This window comes from Apostichopus japonicus, chromosome 9 (genome assembly GCF_037975245.1).
Source record: "Apostichopus japonicus isolate 1M-3 chromosome 9, ASM3797524v1, whole genome shotgun sequence".
NCBI lineage: Eukaryota > Metazoa > Echinodermata > Holothuroidea > Aspidochirotida > Stichopodidae > Apostichopus > Apostichopus japonicus.
This window is the reverse complement of record NC_092569.1, coordinates 33054962-33079746: the sequence shown is the minus strand read 5'-3', so window position 1 is coordinate 33079746 and position 24785 is coordinate 33054962. Positions and strand designations below refer to the sequence as shown.

Genomic DNA, 24785 nt, shown 5'->3' with positions numbered 1-24785 from the left:
CCCATAAAATTAAATGACGTCACCGTAATTGAATTCTCAGATGTAACTATTTTGAAGCATTATATTTGATTAGTTTTCAGCATGCAATTGAAATTCAAAGACCAAGTAACTTGAATTTCTTTTTAAACCAAGCTGCCGTAGTTATCAATCATATCCAAGTGAGATCAAAAGACTCACGAAAACAGGCAAATCCCATTTGTTTAAAGTACCTGAGAAAATATCGATGTGGCACGTAGGATATGAAAAGATCGAAAGTATACTACTTAGAGGAAATAAACCTCGAAACAGATATTCGGAAATAGTAACACGATTGAAAAACAAAACGTCAAGAGCGACCATTAATGAGCCATTTCCAGCCATTCAAGTTGTCCAACTGAGTTGTTAACGTTTACAATACATAAGTGATATAAATTACAGAGGTTACTTCTCATTATAAGATAAAATCATATAATATAAATAATATACCTACCTGAAGATCTTCCCTCGGCACTGACAATTATCTGTGTAATAGAATACATTTAATAAATTCATTACAAGACAAACATACTATTGCAGTCAACAATAAGCAGGGTCAGATTAAATCATACGTTAATAAAAACCAATTCGAGGGAAAGAAAAACTTTTCGCAAACTGGTCCAAAATATGTTAGTTTAAGATTAAGTCGATTTACACTTTGATAAAGTCTCCAGATAACCACTTACAATGATGTTTTTCTTTTGTCTATAATCCATATCTAATTTACATGTCAAAGATCACTTAGGAATTCAGAGTACAACTTTCTTCCAGGAAACATTAGATTACTGACATTTTTCCGGTTGTACAGCTACTCTGGCACATGATACGTAAGTTCACGTTAACAGTCTTTAACACATAGGGATCATTTAAATCGTCCCAGCTGTTCTTGTTGGACTAATATTACCGTGTCTTGATACTTACCGTGCACAATGAAACTGAGTTTTGAAAGGTGTAATTTTACTTGTAAGGTAAGTTCATGGCCATTGATTTGTGTATCTTACGAACTAAACAATTGTAGCAGCGCTGCAGAAGCTAAAATAAGCTTCTATTTGAAATAATTGTTTCTAGTGCTGTGCCGATATCGCCAATATCGGACCTGGCCGATATCCGATATTTCAATCTCAATATCGGCCCCTATACCTGTAATTTTTAAACAGACATAATGAATGTCAAATCGCACTTTAAGTCATACTTTTATACATAAAGTATCAGAATTATAATCGACTATCGTAAAATATTATATTGCACAACTCACAAACAGTAACCACTTGATAATTCCTTTGTGCCTATTTTATTATACTAGCCCTAAACTCTTTTTAACTGAATGAACATAGTCCCCAACAAGATGAAAACTGTGTGCTAGCATTTTGTTCTTGGAAAGACACAACTCCATTCTTTCTGTTACCTCTGTTCGTTACTCTGTTTGACCCACTACGCTAAAATCTTAAGCTGCAAGTCTTATACAAAATGTCGTCACATAAAGCCACGAATTTCTTAGCAAAAGATGACATCGAGTTATGAATAAAACTGACTTCATGAAGAAAAGACATAACCACAATATTTTCTTTATTTTTAACTTCCGTTAAAATTATATCCTAACACTTGCCGGCTATACTGACAACTAAGCCTAGCCAAAATTAGAAGTGCCTCGTCTTTGAATTATTTGTTAACCAACCAGAAACAAGTTGTGATACACAAACGTGATTCTCAAAATACAACCTTTTCAACAGTCACTTATGTTCTAAAAAAAAAGCATCCATGCACTCCTTGCAGCTTCTTAAAAGATACACAATTTTTGGAATGATTCAGTAGGCTGTGTCTACGTGTTATGAATGTTATTCTCAGCTGAGGACTCAGAAGCACTGTGCAAGTTAGTGTGGTAAGCTACAACTGTAGTTATATACATTTAGTCATATAGACAGGTGAAATGTACTATAAAGCGCTACAAAGACTTCTATGTACGTAACGTTAAGTGGCCTGACTGTTCGAAGTCATGGTAGAAGTACGTTATGGCACCGCGAATGTAAGATAACAATAGTAACGCTACCTCAACAAATATACGTGGTACAGTTAGAAGAATAGACGTTTTGCATTAAAATTGGATCAAATACCATGATGATCATGATGATGATAGAAATTGAAAGAGATAAAGAATGTCAACAGAAGGACAAAAGAAAAAAAGGAAGTTAAGGAAGAAACGAGGAATTTAATCCTTTTTCTTTTAGACCAAGTCATTCATGACCAAAATTCCAAAAATGTTAAAAAAGCAGCTCACATTAGTAAGTTGGTTAGCTACAGAATATTTCTGGTATTCATTATTGGTCACCTTGATATCCAAAGATATTTCTTTCAATCGACATATACCAGTTTACTTCGACATATCATCGATTTGTATAGACATATACCAATTTAAATCGATGATAAGTAAAATATATCGGTATATGTCAATTTAAATCGACATATTCCAGTTTAATTCGATGATATGTAAAATAAATCGGAATATGTCAATTTAATTGACATCTTCCAGTTTAAATCGATGATATGTTAAATAAATCGGTATATGTCAATTTAATTTGACATCTTCCAGTTTAATCTGTGGAATTAAATCGGTAGAAGTCAATTTCGATGGACTTAAACCAGTTTCTAGCAGCTCAAATTGAAATGTACCTATTTAAATCGACATATCTTTAGCTAAGTTACATATTCCAAATCCTAATTTCAGTGATGATTGACATGTGAAGATACATCACGTGCAATAACCTGACAAGGCGGGCGAATAATTGAAAATAAACACGAGATATCGTGTCGAATTAAACTGGTATATATCGATATAAATCGATGATATGTAGAATTAAACTGGTATATGTCGGTTTAAATCGGAATATGTAGATTCCCCACGACTTGAGACTGATGGCCCGCCATAGCACCTATGGGGTTAAATCACGGCTGAAGATAAACAATTGAGCATGCGCATTAGAATAACAAGGCAGTTGTGGCTAATAAGTTTAGGCAAATATAAAACAAATTAGTGAGACTACCTTTAGAGGGCCTCTGCATAGACTATACTGCCTATAAGTGTTTGCCTGTAGAAACCCAGTACAAAATTAATCCAAAACCTGTTACGTTTTTCGTCGGTTTGATGACTGGGAAACGTAAAGAAACTTAAACTTTGGTTTTCTGAAGTGTTTTTTCAACCTCCTACTACACAATTCAATGGCATTTTGATAGTAACAGTATGACAGAGTGTCGTATCGGCGTAGTGTTAGTGCTGAAGTGAATAGCTTTCATTAAAATTTTACCCTAAGAGACTCGGCACAAGTACGTCAGGGGGTAACCTGCAGTCATCTGAGCGCTTAGGAATGTATGCGAAAAGAGTAAATTCCTTGTACAAAAGTGCTAGGTTTGATCAAGTTTTACATCAATGGAAGGGTACAGCTGTAAAGATTCAATGTAACATACAATTGAAAGCAGTGGCGTCACCAGACTTTTCAGTCTGGGGGGGGCACAGGGGGGCACCAGCATTTGATGGGGGGCACTTAGGTGGATACGGATCTCCGTCATGGGGGAGGGGTTTAAGGGGAGGGGTGCCCCCTCCTCTTTGGAAAATTTTCGCATAAGGAGGATGGGCTAGATGCAAAATGGTGCCACATTTGATGCTAAATTCGATCTGAAGATATCTCCAGAAATTGCTATTTTTGAGGTAATGATTTTAATAACTTGCAGAATTTTGCAGAGGATATGAACCACATGCTGTCGATATTATGCCTAACCCTATCAATAGAACCTACATTTGTGGAATTAATGTGAGCATGACCCCCGACTCCTCTCTTGTCCTTCTCGTTTTCTCCCATTTTCTATTAAGATGTAACAGGTTCCAGCATCGTTATTGGCTCCTACAAGGGATCTCACCATGCAATCCAAAGTTCGCTCACACATCGAGTATGGCTCATTATGCAGGTGTGAACATTCGCCATTTGTTTCTACAAGCATCTGACCTCAAATGACCTCTGCACCCCCTACACAACAGGGTTATGGGTCCACAAATATAGGCAAGTATGGTGCCTGCGGACCCTCACATTCTCACATTTCTCAGATGATGGGAGTTGAATATACAAAAATATATATATATTTTGTTACCAACCCAAATCTCAGATGGGTGGGGGGCACTCGGGAGGGCACTAGGTTTTCCAGGGGGGGGCACGTTTCCCCCTGGCGCCCCTTGGCGACGCCACTGATTGAAAGGATTAGAGAATGTCGAAAACCACCAGCTATGCATTTTAAACAGTTTGTTTGCCGACTTCGAAATTCCTACAAATGTTTCCAAAAATGTCCTTTTAATTAATTAAAAACCTCATTTTATAAATGTTATTTTTTATTATTTATGTGGCTATAATAATCCTATAATCCTATAATTCCCAGTATTCTCATCTTTGTACTGTTTGCTAATAATTAACGTCCACCTTGATCTGTACATATTTCCAAACTGTATTACTGTATTTTATTAATATTTAGAGGTTTTAGTAGTAAGATTATCATTGTATTTTATTTTTACTACAGTTAGAGGGTATATTTATAAAGTCATTTTATCATTCAGTTTGGTTGTGTCGCTGATTATATACTATTTAAGTAACACTATCGATAATTACATACATTTCTTGTAGTATATTGTAAAGAATCTCACATTTTAAAATAATCAACACTAACGATCCAGGTCCACATATATTTAAGAATCTTTATCAAAGGAAGCTTAGAAAAAAGGTGATAATTTTTATGATAAATCAAGTAAAATCAGGTGATGCCACTTTCTCAGTAGTACTAAAGGTCAGTTTGAATGTGCTATTTTCCGTCCAAAAAAGCAATGCAATTATTAGTTTGTTTGTGAACTTAGGACCACATGTTATTGTATATTTAAATTTAAATAAAATTGATTATATTCCTAACAAAAGGACTGTGTACTCAACAGAGCACATGCACATCCCATTTGTTGGGATTTGTTTCAGAAATCATGATCAAACAACCATGGGCTCCTGAATAAAATGATTGCATGATGAGGAACATGGCAACCTAGCCCCCCCCCCCTCCCAAACACACAACCTTTCCCAAATATGAGAGGAAGTAAATAATTAGCATGATATCATGTTAACTTATACTGATGCTATTAATTAATGACAAGGCTAAGCCCAATGTTGTTGTGGGTAGGAAGGAGCTGGGGGTTTTTGTTGAGGGGGGATGGGATAATGGGGTGAGACATAAAGTAAGAAGATGAATATTACTTCACAAAATGATTATTTTAAAGATAAACTCATCGAGTGTTTTGAAGGTTTGACACACCTCCTAATCCTGTGAGAGCAGGCATCACTACTTATGTTCGCTAATTCATTTAGACAAATGTCTTTCAAATGCAAATATATGTGAAAAACTGAAAGAAGAGCTTCAAGTCGTTTTCTTACCTTAATGATTCAATATTATCTCATATTTAGAACATTGTTGCAAAATGCACTATATATTTAATGTCAATATTTTATAGTTATCAAATTCACAATATTACAAACAGAAAAAAAGACAGAAGGTTAGTAACAGAATAAATATTAGGGCTTTAAAACCCTTTTTTTACTTCAAATGTTTGTTATTGAATTGAGTAGTTCGTTGTGACTGTATTGTAGTTCACACATAGCTTTAGTTGAGTTTTTCAAGCACTGTAGTAGATTATTTGTGGTTGCTAAATGCGGTTTTTCTCCTTTGATTGATGGGGCTCTCATTGACTTAGTATTTTTAGACTTCCTGCTTTATTAATTTTTCCAAAACAGACTTAAACAACACCTAACTCAACCTCTCTTGCTTTATTCTAAGTTGATGAAAAATGACAATAACAACACTAGGAGGCTTTGTCACACTTTGAAATGGCCGGTAGAAGTAGAAGTAGTATATATATATATATATATATATATATATATTAATACCACTGAAAATACGTTTTGTAACTTCAAACGCCTACATGTTATTTACAAAGTTGAAGTTAGCAGTTACACTCGATACTTTTGTATAAGTTTTTATTTGGGGCATTCTCGTATAACTTTTCGACACTCTAATATTATTTTGACACGCTTAAATTATTTATAGACATACTTAAACTAGTTTAGACATGTTTATATTACTTTGAACATACTCCTTTATTTTGGACATGTCTATATTATTTTGGACATTTGGACACACAACGAATGGCGTGAAATTAAACGCCAAAATGTTCACTACAAATATGAAATTAGCAGTTACATTTGACATGTTCATCTAATTTTTTGGGACATGCTCATTTTATTTATGGACATACTTATATGAGTTTCGACATGCTTATTTAAACATAGACATTCTTCTATTTGGACATGCTTATATACCGTACTACGACCAGTGTAAAAGAAAATTTGTCGGAACATTCTTCGACGTTTTGAAGTACGATTTCTAAATGGTTACAAAACTGAGTGTCTGTCGTTATCATTGAAAGAGCCCTTCTATTCGATTTCGAAAAGTACACGCTTTGCAGGAGAATCTTTACATAATTTACTGAAATGTTTATTTATGGATTTGATAAGCGTATATTTTAGCAATATCCGTCGATATTAATATCATCATTTATCAATTATTATCCTTTGTGGGAAGACTATTTGGTTGTTATAAATTGCTCTAGTGGGCTGATATGTGAGGGTTAAGGATTATGGAAAATGGTCCGGTAAAGTGCCAAAAAAATATACTCATCAATCTCCTTAAATGGAAACGTAAAACATCCTGTTCTCTGAGATAAAGATACGACCCGTGTAAATATGAATCTTTGAGAAATTTCTCTGCCGATATAGGTAGAAATACTACAATAAAAAACAATAAACATGTTTTTGAGTCACCTAAAATCAATAACAATGTTAACAATCCTGTCTGTACGAAACAAAAATAATGTAACTTCATGGACAAGGATAATACGTCGAGTCCGTTTATCTTGTTCTCCTTTCTTGATATATGTTCTACGTCATTTGAATTGAATTTAATGTATTGTCCACAATCGGAAATTCGGCTTACAAATTCGGTAAACGGAAGGAAAAAGAGCAATAGTATAACATTGATGTTGGTTCTACATAATAAGGGATACAAAACAGTCGGTTTTTCACATCGCATTTTCTTATCGTTTTAGTAATTTGCATCCATAAATGAACACAAAGCTATGATATTTTAGAAGAAATTCTAGTCACATTTTAGGTAATCTACTTTGAGGAAAGAGCGGATAGGGTAATTTCAATGAAATATGTGGGTATTAGAGACTTTGCTAACATCTTATCAGCCTTTGTTTGTTTTATGTTTTCTAACAATTGTTATTTCTATTTACTAATACTCAAGGTTTACTCCTATACTTCCTATTTCGACATTGCTTGAATTTATTTGTGAACTAAAACTTGAAGTTGAGAGAAATTTATACCAGATATTCGATGAAGATAATGTGTTTTATATATGAACGCCAGTTTTTTTTGTAATGTACAACGCCATTATCTGTTGTTGAATACAAAATCCACTGTCATCCCGTGTTTCATCCCCCCCCCCTCTAACCTCTCTCCCCGCCCTCCAATTTCTGTGTTCTTTTTTTTAAATGACACTCTCCTTTGAATTGTTAGTATCAAAGGGTTTTATGGCGGAATATCTCTCATATTTGTATATTTTAAACACAATAGTAAAGCTTTAAATACACGCTGGACTAGAAGGGGGTTGATAGGGATCAGACAGGTGTTTATCGCACTTAACTAGTATTTCGGAGGACGATAGTTTTTTTTTATATTTGGGACAATCAAACAGACGATAAAATGAATAAACACTACATCATATTCTCACATGGATATAACTAAGGGATAAATACAGTTATGTAGACTAATGACAACGTTAGTAAAACTGGTTGAGTATAATTCTTTGACAAATAACTCATGAAAGGACTCGTCGGGAACCATGCTTATATGATCAACTTCGTGTGAATGTAAACGCTTCTTTAGTTATCGAACGCTAATACATTCCCCTATGTGTCACTGTAAGAAAGGTGATTCGAGAATAAGGAAGGCACATATTATGGTGGTTTCGTCTGGGTGTGTTCTTTCTGAATATAACAGAGGCTTTTAACAGAGGCTTTAACTCAGGAGTCTACTGGAATAACTGATCGTCAGACATACTAACTAAATAGCTCAGAAAGCATATCAAAACGTATATGATATCGTTCCCACGTTGCCAAGGGCTTCTATACAACATAATGGCAACATTTGAAGAAAAAAAAATAATACTAGTAAGCATTCTGATGCATTGTTTCATATACTTTTATTTGTTATTTTATTTGATATCATACTCAGTGCCATTATTAAAGATGACCTTTTAATAAATATTGTTCAAGTTCAATACATTTATCGGAAACAGACAAAGTATCAAAAGGCATCGAGTTCCATGAGCTATACAGTTCACTGTCATTTGGTATTGTCCCTCAAAACATATGCATGTCTTGGAAGTAGTCTTTGGGCATAACAGATCGATGTTAAGGATACTGTACGTGATGTAATAACTATAAAATGTTCCTCGGCTCATTAGTGTATCCTTCATTCACTTTCATCTTCCAATACACAAACTTTGCCAAGCTTTGATATGTACTTCCATATTAAATATATGTAAGTATATCGCCAACCGTTTCATATCCTTGTTATCATGAAGACTTTACCTTACTATTTTTATCATTGAACTGAGCGAATTTTCATTGTTGTTGTTGTTATACCGCAATCCGAACCGTGAAGATTCTTCCAGAAGATACCGCGGTTACCGTTCAACGAGTAGTCACCGTTGAGATTGGAGTATCCGCAAGAATAGAAGGTTGTTTCATAGATCGGGTTTTTGTTTGCGCAGCATCTGTTTTTATAGTAATAATAATAATTAAAAATATAACAATAATAATAACCACAGCCGTCACAATCATAGCATTTATAATGTGGACGACTAGAAGGGCAATTATAATAACTGTCACAATCAAGATAACAGGTACAGTCAGAGTACTCGTAGTCACCTGTAGCTACGCGGTTGCTGAATGAGTAGCAGTTGCTGGATGAGCCCGTACTACTATCGTCTGGATACCACCAGCCACCTCGGTGTTTTTCTGCGCAGTCGAAGGTACTCGATCCATCATTATCTTGATCGTGCGTACTAAATCGATGTCCTGAATTTGCTCCCATTGCGTTATAACCTGGAAGGATGTGAGCAAATACTTAGTGAAGTTATATTTTTGTCAGATCTTATTTGCATACTGGACGTTATTAAACTACCGTGGGTTAGTTTGCTGTAATTGTCGGTTGTTAGTGCGTTTGTTGTTGTGTTAGTTCATGTTTGGGCTTGACTATTACTTTGTAGGTTTCATATGGAAGTTCTTGAGCTTTCCTTTCGCAATTTCTTATTTGAAAATAGGTGTCAGTTTTCAGAGTTTCTGGAGAGGTTTCAATTTTGACGATTTCTGGGCAACCTTAGTTCATACATCGTTCATAATTAAATAATATATATTTAAAATATACTTAAAAAACATATTTCAAATAGTAAAATTTATGGTACTCTTTCGCTTTGCCACGAATATCATAGTAAAGCGTTTTAAAGGTACATGTGAGATGAGTAGAAATGTTAACAGCTAATTGTTTGAAGTACTCAATTGCTGCCAATTGAAAAGTATAGTTTTGATTTTTAAACTACTATGTTTTCAAATAAGAGGAAAAATATGTAAAGTGTTGGATTTTTTCATCTTTGTCACAACCATCTTTTGTGAAACGTCTCATCTTTCATCTGGCGATTTTACATCCATTTGATCATGACAAAAAAAATGATTTACCTATATTCTGATTATACATTCATACATATAATGATAAATACGGCCGGTAATGCTATTTGGAAATGTAACACACAGGACGTATCTCAATTTATCTCTCAAAAAACGTCCGAATTATTTGATATTTTTCTATTATCATTGTAATATTATAGGCCTCTTAATAATTCCATGAACGAATATTCAATGGTTTAATGAAACTTAATTTGCTTCTCTTTTGAAAACGGTAAAGTCATATTTAATGAAATTTCTAGGTTCCCAGGCGAGTTATTTTGTCTTTCTTTTCTAAGATTGACAAAGTCTGAATGAAAGTGCAAGGTTGATATGGTATATCATGATGTTACGATATATAATTATACAAACACGTGATGAAGTGTAAAGCAATTGTACAATCAACACTGGGTACGAGACTGTAGGCACGAGGTCTAGTACATACATTAGTATCTACACTATATTTGTAACATGACCTGAGTAAATGTACGAGTACAAATCCTACAGTGTGATTACGACTACAGGTAGTTATGCTAGAATGATATTACGTAATAACTACAAGTCTGCGTATGATTGACATTTAGCACAATACATACCAGCATTTCCACTGAAGCCACCCAATGACAGTTGGTATTTGTCTCTCTCGTTACTGATTCTGAAAGATGTATAACGGCTGTGGTATGTTGATCCTTCCCTGTTTGTCTTTTCTATTAGCAGTTGGTAGGTTTTTTGATTTGTCAATTTGTATATTTTATCGTTGCCAATCCAATGATCTCCTGTTGGAATTCCAAACCCGTTTTTGTACTCATTCCAGTTTCGATAAAAGCTGACGGATCTACCTGTACGTCGTTGCAAAATCTACAAAGAGAATCAACTAGTTTATAGATTGCAAGTGAGTAATATATGAAATGTATCATTGTACTGCAATACGTAAGATAAATTAATAGGTGAAGGTCAATAATCCGATTTGTTTTAAACTGATAGGGAGATGGATCAATTTAATTAGATAATGTTATGATTCACTTCCAATGTTAGTGAACGAAGTCCTGTCATATGAGAAAACAGAAGTTAAAGCATTTGCTTGCCAATGGCTAAACTTACTGTCCATCCCACACTAGACAATTCACAAAAAACTTCAAACTCAGAGCTTCCAGCGGGATAAATGGTATATTTTCCGTTATTTCTTCTACCCGCTGTGTGAAGATCAGAACAATCTCTCGGTCCACTGCGGGCACATGTAACACCATCACCTTCGAACCATTCGTTACAGTAACATCTACGGATATCACTCCGCTCCTCGCAGGTTGCGTCTGCACTACAACTGTACCTCTCACTAGTAAGTACGTTACTGTTGCAGGTTATTCGTAAGGAGCAGTCATAATTAATGTATGATTCACCCTCCTGAAAAGATAAATGTTAGACGACATATTCCAAAGATAGTAAAATATATGTTAATTTGTTACAGTTTTAACGACGTTTGATGACACACTGGATTAGAACTAAGATACGTTCATGAGCGTTTTTAATATATATTAGGTAACGTTCATCGTTCTAGGTGTATCATAATTGCGTTGCCATATCTATGTATTTTCGCTAGGTCTAAATGAATTACCGGCAAAGAATTTAAGATACCCTAAAAAAAAAATCGTACTGACCGTTACTACACTTCCTTTGGCAGCAACGAAGCAGTTGTGGGTGCACGTCACTCCGTCCCCTTGGTAGTTTGGATTACAGTAACATTTACGGACACCGTTCATCTCATCACAGGTTGCGTGATCACTACACTGGTATCTCTCCTCTATAATCTGGTTGTTGATACAAGTTGATCTTCGTGTACATCTTGAATTGACGTAAAACTCGCCTTCCTAATTTAAGATATGCAGCAGAAACAAATAAATCTGTAAATGTATTCTGTAATGTATTGCGATAATCGACAAGTTTAACAGTCAAAATTAATGTAAGTTACACGCTCCTGGAAATGATAAATGTTAAACGACATATTCCAGTGAAAGTAAAATCAAAGTTTATTTGGTACAACGCTTGGTAACGCTGTTAGAGTAAAACTGAATTTCTACTATTGAATGGTCGTGAGCATTTTAAATATGTTAGGTAAAGTTCATTATTCAGGGTGTAGTTCCTTTGGATGCCTTATTTTGCTAGGTCTCAATAAGAGGACTTTTGCAAGAACATGTAAAACCGAAATAGGGGGACAATCAATATCATCAATAATAATGAGAATTAATAACAGATATAATAAAGAGTAAGGTCAATCAATTGAAATCCAAGATTTTAAGTTATATTGTACTTTTCATGTTATATATTAAGAGTTGTGAACGGCATCATATAAACTTACTGCTAATACGACGCCTTCCCCTTGAACGTAACAGCCACATTGCTCCTGAGGTATACAGCTATCTCCAAGAATCATGTGGTTTTCTGGACAAAGACATCTCTCTGGATCCGCTGGATCCGGTATGACACAATCATTCGGATTCTCACAAGTCCTTTCACATGTATTGTCATAATTATCCTTGTTGGATGAGCACCAGGTAATGGGTAAATCTGGGAAAATTAAAACCAAAACAAGTTATTCATAGCTTGAAGTGTTAACTCACTGATATTAAATTACGTTATTAGCGACTCGTGTTACCATTGTTATGCGCTGGCCGCTCGGAACATTTGCTGATTGTTAACATAGGATCAAATGTAAGCCGGATTTTTTAATGTTCAAGCTCATTCAACTTATACTCATTTATGTCACACATACAAAATAATATTACATTTTCAAGTATTCGTTTATAGGAATCAATAAATATAGTTGTGTATGATAATCATTTCTTTAAGCATTCTTCAATTTCCGTGTTGAGTACAAAGATATGGAGAACATAATTTAAAAAAAGTCTAACCTGTTATTCCTTCGACAACACCAAGACTTGTTATAGAATAATTCCCCCATTCATCGGCAATGCGAAAGTTGTCGTATGTCAAGGAATATGACTGGCCTGCATAATTCTCTAGCTCGATGCGCAGCTGGTATCTCTTTTGGTTTATCAAGTGAGCTAACTTTTCATTACCAATCAGAAATTCACTGCCTAAGAAACCAATTCCGCTTTTATATTCGTCCCAGGTTCGATTAAAACCGATGGAGCCATCAACACGTCTTTGTATGACCTGAAGAATTCAAAAGATAGGTAGACAACTACAGATAATTTCAATATCATATGATCTAAACCTTATAGCCAAAATTTGCGGCTCTCTTTGCAGAACACATTTGTAATGTTGCGTTATATCTTATCCTAATACATATCTAGATCACTACCTAGGTGTGCAGAGAAAATATAAATTTTACAATTGTATTAAAATTCAATGTAATTATTCTGGGTACTTTTGTTTCCAATATTAGCCTTCAAATATTCATACATCGTACAAGGTACATAATCCAACACACTGTAAAACAAAAATGAACTGAAAATTCTAATGTGTCCTTCAAAGTGTGTCTTGGAGATTAACGTCTGTGATTGTAAGTGTTTACGTCTTAAAATATATTACTTACTGTCCAACCTCCAGATGTAGTGTTATGATCACAATATGTCTGAAATGGTTCCGGATACTGGTTAGGTTTAATCAGGTATACACCGGATTTGGCGTTGGTAGAAGAACATTGGTTAAGTACTTCATGACAATCCCTTGGATACTCCGGAGTTTGGAATAGAAAATACTGCAAGTCTAGCACCAAGATAATGTGGGGAAGAAGATGAGAACAAATCGTAAAACTGTTGCAGATACAGTGCCATATGTAAAGAATTATTTCAAGAGAAATGTGATATATGGCTACATTGCATTAGTTTTGTCTAAACTACACAGTAAACATGACGTGGTAACTTCTATGAACCATAAGAAAATGTATCCAATCATTTTCGGTTAATATTCATGGGGGCTAATTTAAGCAAGTTTATTTTATTTGAAATGAAAATCTAACGCAAAAAACTACTGTGACTCTGTGGCAACATGGTCACAGAAGCAAGCATGATTAGTAATAGCTTTCCTCATCATTGGGTATGATTTGGACCGATTTCCACCTTACAACAATCTAACGTTCATCAGCACCGACCTGAAATTTGAAAGTGTCAAATTATTGAACGAGCCTACAGTATACAAAGTCTAAACAAAGTGCGTGTTTTGTCCCTACTGTTACTGTTATTTGCCATTTAGCCTCTGAAATAGATCCTGCTAGGATTGAAACATCAGGCCAACCTACTTTGCACAAATTACTGACAAGTATGAATAAATATAATCGGAACTTCCTTTATCCTGTAAATATATATTGACTAATGACTTGTATTTCTTTCAGTTTTATTATCGATGAGAATCTACAATTTACCCCAATCAGCGCTAAAACTACTTCAGTACACAATACAAGGAAATTGTTGGGAATTGTAAGTCATTATTTATCTTATAAATTAAAATAGATGAAAGTACCACATATGAATACATCTAGATTCTTTCTAAATTAAACTTTTTTCCTAACTATTTGTTATATAACCAATGTCTGCTAATTGTTTATTTCTCGTAAGTTTATATTAATCATTACCCTTACAGAACAAAAACTTACTTGAATCGTTGACTCTTGTGCTTGACGATATCTGAAGTAACACAAAATTAAAGGGGATGTACGATTAAGTAAAGTACATTCTATATCGAGTTAAGAATGTTGTACGAAGGTCAATGTATCACAAAATACGGGACATATGCATATCTATAACACCTTTACTTTAACAGATTCTATCATTTTAAGTTTAAATATATAGAACAAAATCTTATAGCTCATTAAAATAAATTTGATTTCTCTTTTTATTCAAATAAATGAACAATTTCCAACTTGTAAATTTTAATAGAAAAAGGTGATAAGAATGGCCAAAAATTTAAGCCGTAATATAATGTTTCAAAATCTTAATATTTATTTAACATTGATTTTACTGCTTATAATTATTATTAAAAAGTATTTTTTATTGAATAACTTTAATGTTTGAAAATATGATTATATGTATGTTTGCATGTCTTCGAATACGTCTTATTCTCATTATTTTTTTTCACAATGAGACAATTTATTCTGTTCTTTTTGAAAAGAAATGAAGAAAATTCATGATCCGAAAACTTTGATCTCCTAGTGGTGTTCGTACAGTAAGCTAAGTACAATTATCTATAGCGGGAAACTGGATATATTATACTAATGAGGTACTTATACACTGGGACAACGTGCAATTTAGCCTCAAAAATTTGAAATTAGCCAAGTTTTGAAAATATGTCCAAAAAAAGAGCAACAAAAACGTATAAAAATTAAAAATTCATCGGTTTTGAAGAAGAATATTGTTTGTTGCGATACGTGCAAGCCACTTAATTGACTTAGAAAAGTACAACAACACAATAGATCTTTTTTTTTTCAACATCACAAAACACGTTTACGTTTTACGACATTTGTTGTTACAACTTTTTGCTTTATCATAGAAAATATGTCGATCTATTTGGAAATATTGCACTCAGAACGTATGCAATAATTAAAGCTTTTGATGTGTTTACATTATGCAAAGTTATTTGTTAGCTACAAAAACATGGTTAAAGTCACAATTTATATTTTTGTAAATAAGAAAAAAACAAGTTTAAGATCGCCTTAGAAAATATTTGGGCAAAGCCAAACACTTAATGGGAACTTCCTGATTATTGTTTTTCAACTTATCTAAAGTTAATTATCTAAACAAACAAAAAGGATGAAAATATTTACAAGACATGTGATGGAATGATTGCGAACTTTTTACGAGAAATGCTAAAATTGAAGAATCACGCCCAATCAAAATAACCTCATGTATAGCAAAATACAAGTTAGCGTATCCATAACGAAAACTGTTTTGATTACCCTGTGTGAACATCAGCAAAAGCGGATACTCTTTCCGCAACTTTACGTTTACTGTATCTACATTAAGACAGAAAACAATTTTCGAACGCCCCAGAACATCCACATGAACCCAGCTCCCATGAAAACGCATCCTTGTGTATAAGAAAACGTGCATGAATATTTTGTTTTGACCTTTGCTTGGCGTAATTCTCTGAAGTATCCTAAATCAAGGATAACACATAATATCATAACGACACATATTTTTTTCTCTCGATTTAAAAGGAATTGTCATTTGACGCCTGTACGCAAAGCTTTCATGAAAGAAAATAAGATACTACGTTGAAGGAGGAAATGATTCAGATATATTGAATAAAAGTTAAACATCACATTTATCCTATTGAATATAACATATTTGAATTAGTTATTATTTTATATGTGCGTTGGTTCAGGACAACTCTTACATGGTTTATACATGTGCTGACATTATCCGAAAATTCGTTAATTAAGTATGTCGGGAGAAAGAAGCTAATGATACATCAGTCGTGCACAAATTCTTCTTCAAAAAGATATTTTTGTCAAAGTAGTTATGATTAAATCTAAGTGTGTAAATAAACGATATATGTTAAATTTGAAATAAATGATAGGTAACAGACACATCACATTTCATATATGACTTCTCGTAAAACAATTAATAGAGTTTCTGTAAAGTTATATCCATTTTGAAAATTCTTCACAATCAACATCATCTAGATTCCCTCAAAACAACAGGATTTTGAAAAATAGCCGTTCTTGTCTACGTGATCACGTGTTGTATGGTAACATTTTCAATATTCTTAAATTATAGACTTTGCAAGGATTAAACGAGGAAATGATGGATATAAGCCTCTCTTGTCGACAACGTGACAAAAAAGCTCTGAATCATAAATTATAACCTTTCTACAGTTTTTGTTCTTTTAAAAAACAGAATCAGGAAATTTACAACGGAAACGCACAGCGAGAAGGCATACGCATTTATTTATTGTTTTGTCTGGGATGATTGAGTAATGTTAATAAACAAGTCTGTTTACTATTCTCATTTTTTTTATGACATTGGTTTGGTACAATTTAAAAAAGAAAATCTTGGAATGATTTTTTTTTTATTATTGTAAGTTAGTCGATGATCTTCCTGATGTTATAGGCAAAATTTCAAAACTAACAACGTTTCATAGTGACTTTTTTGTATTATACTTTATTCTCAATTTCTTATCACTTTTCATAACATTGATGTCATAATTTTCGTACTTTAGTTTTAGTTTTAAAGCGGCGTTTCGTGTAAACTTGTTACAAACATGTTGGCTATTAGAATAACTTTATTTAGTTGATGATTATTACATTGATAGGGTCAAAATTATCCCTATGATAAACGCTCATGACCGAATCGAACATATTATTAACAGATGCATGAGTAATACCCCAATGACCGCCAAAGGGAAACAAGACATTGGAGAACAATCAGTGTTACCTTAACACGAAAAATTTTTGTACATGAAACTATTAGAGACGATGTTTCAGTATTGAGCTAGTACAAAAAAGGGTTACTTGGCTTACAAATATCGGTTGCCAAATTACCTGTATAAGGTGTTAGGGGATATTTGGCAAATAATTGTTGATCATTTTAAGATACATTCTGTTTCCTGTTGTGTATTTGCATGACGTACTGATCAATAGATATGCGTACGTACGTTCCTGTATTGAAGAGTGTCTTACATTAAAGCGTTTATTGTGTTATGTTTTACAGATACCTGCCCAGCGAGCAAATTTCCAAGTTGTTGTCAGGTTTATTTTGTAATACTTAACATATTAACACTTTTGTGAACGAGAATTTAAAAGTGCTTGGAATGCTTCTAATGGTCAATCGATTCATAACTGTTTTTGTAGTTCAACATTGATTGTTAAATATTTCACACATAAACTGTTACAATACTGAGGTTTTCTTAGCTCGGCTTGAATAAAAATATTCAGCTAAATTGCGCCATTTTAATGTACACGAAAAACCTATCAATACTTTATGTTGACATATCAAATGTCTTTGGATTAGGAATAATGCTTCATTCGAATATTAAATCCAACTTATTGATCATATCAGTATAGCGTTGTAAATATAGCAATTTGGATATTAAACTTATTCAAAAGTGTATTTATCATTTCCGTATGGATATTTGTTCTTATAAAAAATCATAGGAGAACTTTATCTATTTTTTGTACTAGTTGGGCTGTCATTTTGACGGAGAGGTCAATTTTGTATTCGGAAAATATGAATTGACAGAACAAATTGGCATCGTGAAGGTAATAACTTCGCAAGTTGTTTCTTGAAATTGTTACTTGTTTTATAAATTTGCGATTTAAACTTCACACGATATTTTTTTTTTTGATAAACAAATGATAAGTTTACAAGATAATCATAAAGTTATTTTTTTAGCATAGGTTAATGGATAATTGATCATATGTAGGGCTTCGAACAAATATGCTCTCGTTACAAGAACGTTTAGGCTTCTTGTAAAAAAATATTAGAGTTTCTATAAAATTAAATCCATTTTGAAAATTCTTGGCAATAAACCTCGTCTAGACTCACTAAAAACAACACGGTTTGAAATAAAGGTTCTCGTCTACGTGATCACGTGTTGTATGGTAACATTTTCAATATTTTTAATTACAGACTTTGCAAGGAAGAAACGAGGAAATGATGGCTACAAGCCTGTCTTGCCGAGGAAGAAGGCTCTAAATCATAATTTATAACATTTCTACATTTTTGTTCTGTTCAAAACAGAATCAAGAACTTTACAAAGGAAACGCACAGCGGAAAGCTGTATGCATTTATTTTGGTTTTTGTCTGAGATGATTGAGTAATGCTAATAAACAAGTCTCTTTTACTGTTTCCCTTTTTCTTGATATTGGTTTGGTACAATTTTCCTTTTCTTAGCATGAATTTGTTTGTTATTGTCGGTTAGTAGACGCTCTTTCTGATGCTAAAGGCAAAATTTCAAAAAGTAACAACTTTTCACATTGATTTTTTTTTATAAAACTTTTTTTCCTATAACTTTTCATAACATTTTGTTTATAATTGTCGTACTTTATTTTTATTCTTAAAGCAGCGTTTCGTGCAAAATTCTTACAAATATGTCGACTATTTAAATATTTACATTTAGCAGATGATTATTATTATATTATTATATTGACATGCGTTAAAAATCATTCCTAAGATTAACGCACATGACCGAATCAACTACATTTATAACAGATGCATGTGTAATACGACGCGATGACCGCCAGAGGGAAAACAAAACGTTGGAGAACAAACAGTGCTACCTTAACACGCTAAATAGTAAAGGGAACGATTGAAATTAAGAGGGTGATACATTTTAAGAAGGAACATTAAGATTGATATTACTTTGTCATGAAAAAGAATGTTTCAAGATAAAATACAGAATTATTAAGATTGTACATAACACTAATGCAGACGATTTTTCAGTATAATTCTGTTATAAAACGTTGATACTTGGATTTTAAATATTGGTTGCCAAATTACTTGTATCAAATATAAGGTGTTTTGGGGATGTTTGGAAAATAGTTGTTGATCATTTTAAGATACATTATATTTCCTCTGAGGTATTTACATGATAAACTGATCAATATATATTTGTACGTTCTTGTCTGTATTGAAGAGTGTTTTACATGAATGCGTTTATTGTGTAATGTTTTACAAACACCTGCCCAGCGAGCAAATTTCCAAGTTGTTATCAGTTATATATTGTAATACTAAGTATATTTACAATTTTGTGAAAAGCCAATTTAAAAGTGCTTTGATTGCTCTAATGTTAACTGTTACAATACTGAGGTTTTCTAAGCTCGTTTTGAAAAAAAAAAAAAAAAAACATTTCAGCTATACTGCGTAAAGCTGCTCTTTTTGTTTACACTAAGAACCTATCAATACTGTATTTTTGACAAAATTAAACTTCTGTGTATTAGGAAATATTTTTTGAATACTAAATCCAACAGATTGATCATATCAGTATAGCGTAATAAATATAGCAAGTTAGATATTAAACTTATTCAACTTGGCTTAATTATCATTTCCGTATGGATATTGTTCTTTTAGAAAATCAAAAGCTGAACTTTATTTACTTTAGAATACAAGTTGGACAGTCATTTTGACGGAGAGGTAAATTTTGTATTCGGAAAATATGGAATTATTTTATGAATTAAAGGAAGGAATTGTCATCGTGAAGGAATAACTTCTCAAGTTGTTTCTTGAAATTGTTACTTTTTGCATTTGCATTTTAAATTTCTTCCGATATTTTCTTTGATAAACAAATGATTAGTTCATAAGTTAATCATAACGTTATTTTTATTAGCATCGGTTAATGGATACTTAATCAAAAGTAGGGGTATTAAACCCTTATGATCTCGTAACAACACCGTTTAGGCTTTGCACTCAATATGTACGAGAAACTTGTATTAAAAACAGAATTGTGTGAATTTGAGATATATTTAAGTAATAACATTGAGACATTTCAATATTTATATGTTTTTGTATGTTTCAGAGTTCTCCTCCAAACATATTCGTGTTGATTTTAAATAGTTTAGAATCTAAAAAGACATGTAAAAGATAGATGTTCTGCATAGTAAAATTCTGTTGTAGATTTTCTTTTTACGTTTTTGTTTGATTCTCAAAAATCAAATGATGTAATTCATAATTGGATATCAACAAATGATACAGAATGAACAGTACGAATAGTGGGGCTATCAGCAGAAAAATATAAGGGCAAGATCATAAATGGAATAAAGTAATAAAGAGAGATAATTGTGTTCAGAATAATGCTGGATAACGCACAACATTTAAAAAAAAAAACATCAAAATTTCCAAAAAGTTACAGTTGAATAGAGCGGATAGCTCACCAATCGTAATATTTCTACAAAGACTCGAGGTAACAAGTCAGCGCAGGTAGACCGTTGTTATATTTTATATGTAGACAAAAAAGTACAGGAACTTGTTAATATGAAGTTAATGAAATACTTGGTTCCAAATTGTCAATCAGTGAACAAAAGTTATACAAGTAAACCATATTAATTCAATTTTACTTTGAAGAAATTAATTTCATTTTATTAATATTTTAGAGACTTACCCGAAAACCACTTGAGTTTAAAAGCAGCAACACCGCAAAGACGAAAATACATTTGCTTCGAAGTTCTGCCATTGATCCAAAATGAAACATAGAAAAAAGGGTGCACGAAATAAAGGAGATACTTGCTGACCTTCTGAGACAGTGACAGAAGTAATGAACGTAAAATCGTTACACAAAGAGGGACCTGCATACGTACGGATGTCCATTTACACCACGTAATTTATCAGTTGGTCACATTTGAGATCCATAATTTATGTTATGCAATCGAGTGTGTCCCATATCGGCATCTGTATATTAAGTATGTGTCATTATCATTACAGGGTAATTATGTGCTATATTTTACTTATAAGCTCTTTTATCTCGAATCGTTAGTTAGAATTTAAGAACTCTTGATTTTACCACAAGGAAAGGATAAGAATGGTTGTTTTTAAAGAGAGTTGTGAACTGGAATCACACGGTACAGTACCTACTTTACTTCAAACACATATCTAGCACAGTAACTACTGGTGCCACTTGTAACACATGTTACTACTTTTCATGTCCCACAACCGTGCATCATTAATATTTACTTTGTGTTCGTAACACGGTAACATGTGTTACAGGTGGCACCAGTACTTACTGTGCTAGTTATGAGCATCGGTGGGTTTTTATACATATTATTAAATTATTTGTTACAATCTCACTCATGCTGTGAACTGTTGAAATAATGTAATTCACTTTAAATGATCATAACCAGGAACTACCCATTTCATACGTAAATTGATGTACACCATAATATTTATTATGATTTCGAAGTACCTTAACTGCTTTAACGTTACCGATCATTTACAAGGTAATGCCTTTAATTTTCCTTGCTGGTATGTACAAGCTGCTATATGATAAACAACGTGGCTGGCAACTCACGATACTTAATGGAATCTGATGGACGTATAAACCGTATGATATCATGTGTTTGAGCCACGTAGCACTGTTCCACGTGTTCAATATGATGACATCACAAGGAAATACATCTTGAATCATGACGAATCGTGGCTGGATTCTTTACTACAATGATAAAAAGGCATATTGCCAGACGTTATTATCTGTGCCAAGAAATCGGAGTTTATACTTCTTGTGTTCACTCATTTGCATACCCCCTTCCTCATATAACCTAGTATAGGTATATCACCTATGTTGTGATTCACCCGATACTCATAGCTAGTACAGTAACTACTGTTCATGTTCCACCACCGTGCATCAGTAACTACTGTGCTGTGTTCGTAACACGGTAACATGTGTTACAGGTGGCACAGTAACTACTGCAAAGCTGTTACACGTTGAACTACGAGCCCGAAAGCTGAAAATGCGCGGCGGCTGGGTAACGAAGACTACTCCCTAGCCGTTCGGACTACGGAGTGCATTGTCGGCGCTGGCACAACACGTAGCCGACACACTGCGGCAGCGGTTATTTTAAACTGCATACGAGATTCAGAAGGTATCTTAACTTTTCTCCAATCGTTTTGGTAAATCCATTTAATTGAAACCTTCTTCACGGACTGGTGAGTGTGTGCAAGTCTCAAATAGATACAAAACAGATTCACTTCTAAATTAGGCCTAGCCTAGTAACAGTAATACAATAGTTTACCAGCATAATGACTCGGCAGGTACTACTACTACTAGGCTAGTACAGTATACCCGTTTGTTTTTGCAAATGCTGGAGTGTTTGATGGCCAGAATTTAACACAAGTTACACTAGGTTATTAAAGTCGTACAGCCTCTATGCCAGGTACCTTTACCATAACAAAAGTAAACTTTAGAAGTATTTAACCCGAATCTTGATCTAGTGCTATTCCGCCATAGCCTAGGTACATGCCGCCATACATTTCCGCCATAGGATTCGAGCATTTCCACCATGGCACTACCTAGGGCGGAAACGTACATTTTAGAAAGTACTTTACCCTGGTGTACAGGAATGTACCTTGGTCTTGGTGTGGTACTGCAGTCCTTCGACTTTTGCTAATGGTGCTAGCTGCTGACTTTCCAGCATGATCGAACTTGAAGAAGGCGGTGTTTCCGGTGAAACCTACTTTAAATCGCATGGAAGGAGAGGTACACCGTCTTCAAATGTTCAATGGTTGGTTGAAGTAATTGAATTAAAATAAAAATTGACAGATTCTAGATGACCTATTTGGGGACATAATTCTGGGAATTTCTTGTTCCCTAGCCCATCTTTACCCCATCCTAACAATCCATTCCTTGTTATTCCTAGCCTACATACTAACGTTACCCATACCCACAGTTATGTAGGCCTACTCTTAGTATTACCGCTATCATAGAAAAGTGCTTTACCGCCATGGTGCTAAAACGGCGGAAAGGCATGCACTTTTCTAAGTGGTAAGTACCCCTTTTGACCCTAATTCATAAAGGCGTGTGTAGTTGGAGAAACCATAGGTATTTTTGTGACATTTATGTTAGGCCTAAACGGTCACTAAACTGACAGACAGGCCTATGTACGAGAAGGCGAATCACTTTTAAGCAATGTAGCACCAAATTGTCGGTCCTTGCCCTTAAGTCTCGGAAAGAACAGGTACTTGATGCAATCGTTAATACCTTGTCACTGCAAAGTATAACCTTTTGGTTTGAGCTGAGCTGTAAACTATATATACTAAATGCATGAGAAAAACCTATGGAACACTCGTACGTAATTTGAAGGGGTAAAATTGAATGCAATTACGGCAGAGGAAATAGGATTTTTTTCTTTTGAGTTTGGTGCTAGATTGACGAGGAGCTTTTCTCCTTCTCGCATAGGCATAAATATATTAACAGCTACCCTGGAAATTGTATAATGCTAGGAAACAAAAATGGCCACTATTTGTGATAAACCTAACTGAAAGCCTGTCAAAGACATTAAAGGTGTGTCCTACATAGCGCTGTTTTCTTTTTTTGCAAATGCCAATAATTCAGTCAAGGTGGTGCAGTTTTCAACACAAGTATTGCTGTGTACGGTGTTTAATTCTTTGTATATTATCTAGTCTAATATTATTTAGTCTAACTTGCTAAGTCTAAGATAGGTCTTCTGTGCATTGGAAGATGAAATTTGCCCCTTAAGAAATGTCTGCTATAGCTAGTTTTCAAAGGGGTGATAATTCTTCAGCTTCTCAATCTGTATGCAACTAAATGAATGTCACTGCTAATTTGTTTACAGTATGTGTGATTATCACATTTGGTGATTACATGTAGTTGCTGGTAACCAGACAGTTGAAAAACCAAATCTGTTAGCCAGTGGGTGTGCACATACCCTGCATGGAGAGTCATGTGACATATCCCATGGCGGCACAGTTGTTATTTCCCAATATCCGACGGTGCAGTAATTGTAATGTACTTCAGTACAGTATAGACCCACAAGAAGGGTAAGAAATGACATTTCAACGTCACATTGGTCCATGTACAACTATAGTGCCATCTTCATTTCATAAACAGTTTGTTCCCTGCTGCTGTATGATATTAGGCTTAGGTCAATGCTCTTCTATTACCACTATCTGAAAAATCTCACTGTTCCATGTTTGTCATGGCATCCTAGCTAGCAGTACTTAGTTGGACAATGTATAGCTTTCCACCAATGGAAGACACCTGAGTAGTCTTATAATATTCAACAATAGTTTAGGTAGTATATTAGGCTAGATGTTCATAATTGCTAGGGAACAGCATGTTGTCTGCTGTAGAAACCTGCCTGCATACATCATTACGTATGGATTTCACAAAGGACATCATTTGAATATCTATTTTAGATCATTTCCACACTAAAATCTCTCTTTTTATAAAATATTACACTTTCTAAATTGTTGAATAAATTTTATTTGATAACTGATGTGCATTTATT

General features: G+C 33.9%; 2 protein-coding genes across 4 annotated transcripts in view; both read right to left on the bottom strand.

The window, feature by feature from the left end:
• LOC139973178 (uncharacterized) overlaps window positions 1–24785 on the bottom strand; it is a 65443-nt gene that overhangs the window by 6848 nt on the left and 33810 nt on the right. The window contains exons 1-2 of one of the 3 annotated variants that reach the window (XM_071979669.1): window positions 2127–2153; window positions 470–500 (exon numbers count right to left, since the gene is read on the bottom strand). The exons of the other annotated variants lie outside the window; for them this stretch is intronic. Coding sequence (XP_071835770.1) covers window positions 470–500; window positions 2127–2138 — 43 coding nt within the window. The 5' untranslated portion in view covers window positions 2139–2153. Of the gene's footprint in view, window positions 1–469; window positions 501–2126; window positions 2154–24785 lie in introns of those variants that run through there. 3 annotated transcript variants of the gene reach the window in all.
• On the bottom strand, window positions 8336–21946 carry LOC139973810 (uncharacterized). Its single transcript, XM_071980679.1, has 9 exons — window positions 21830–21946; window positions 14487–14517; window positions 13428–13600; window positions 12781–13045; window positions 12228–12436; window positions 11530–11739; window positions 10976–11275; window positions 10471–10732; window positions 8336–9259 (listed from the first exon to the last, which is right to left on the bottom strand). The coding sequence occupies exons 1-9, from the start codon at window positions 21944–21946 to the stop codon at window positions 8757–8759; spliced, it is 2070 nt and encodes a 689-aa protein (XP_071836780.1). The 3' UTR covers window positions 8336–8756.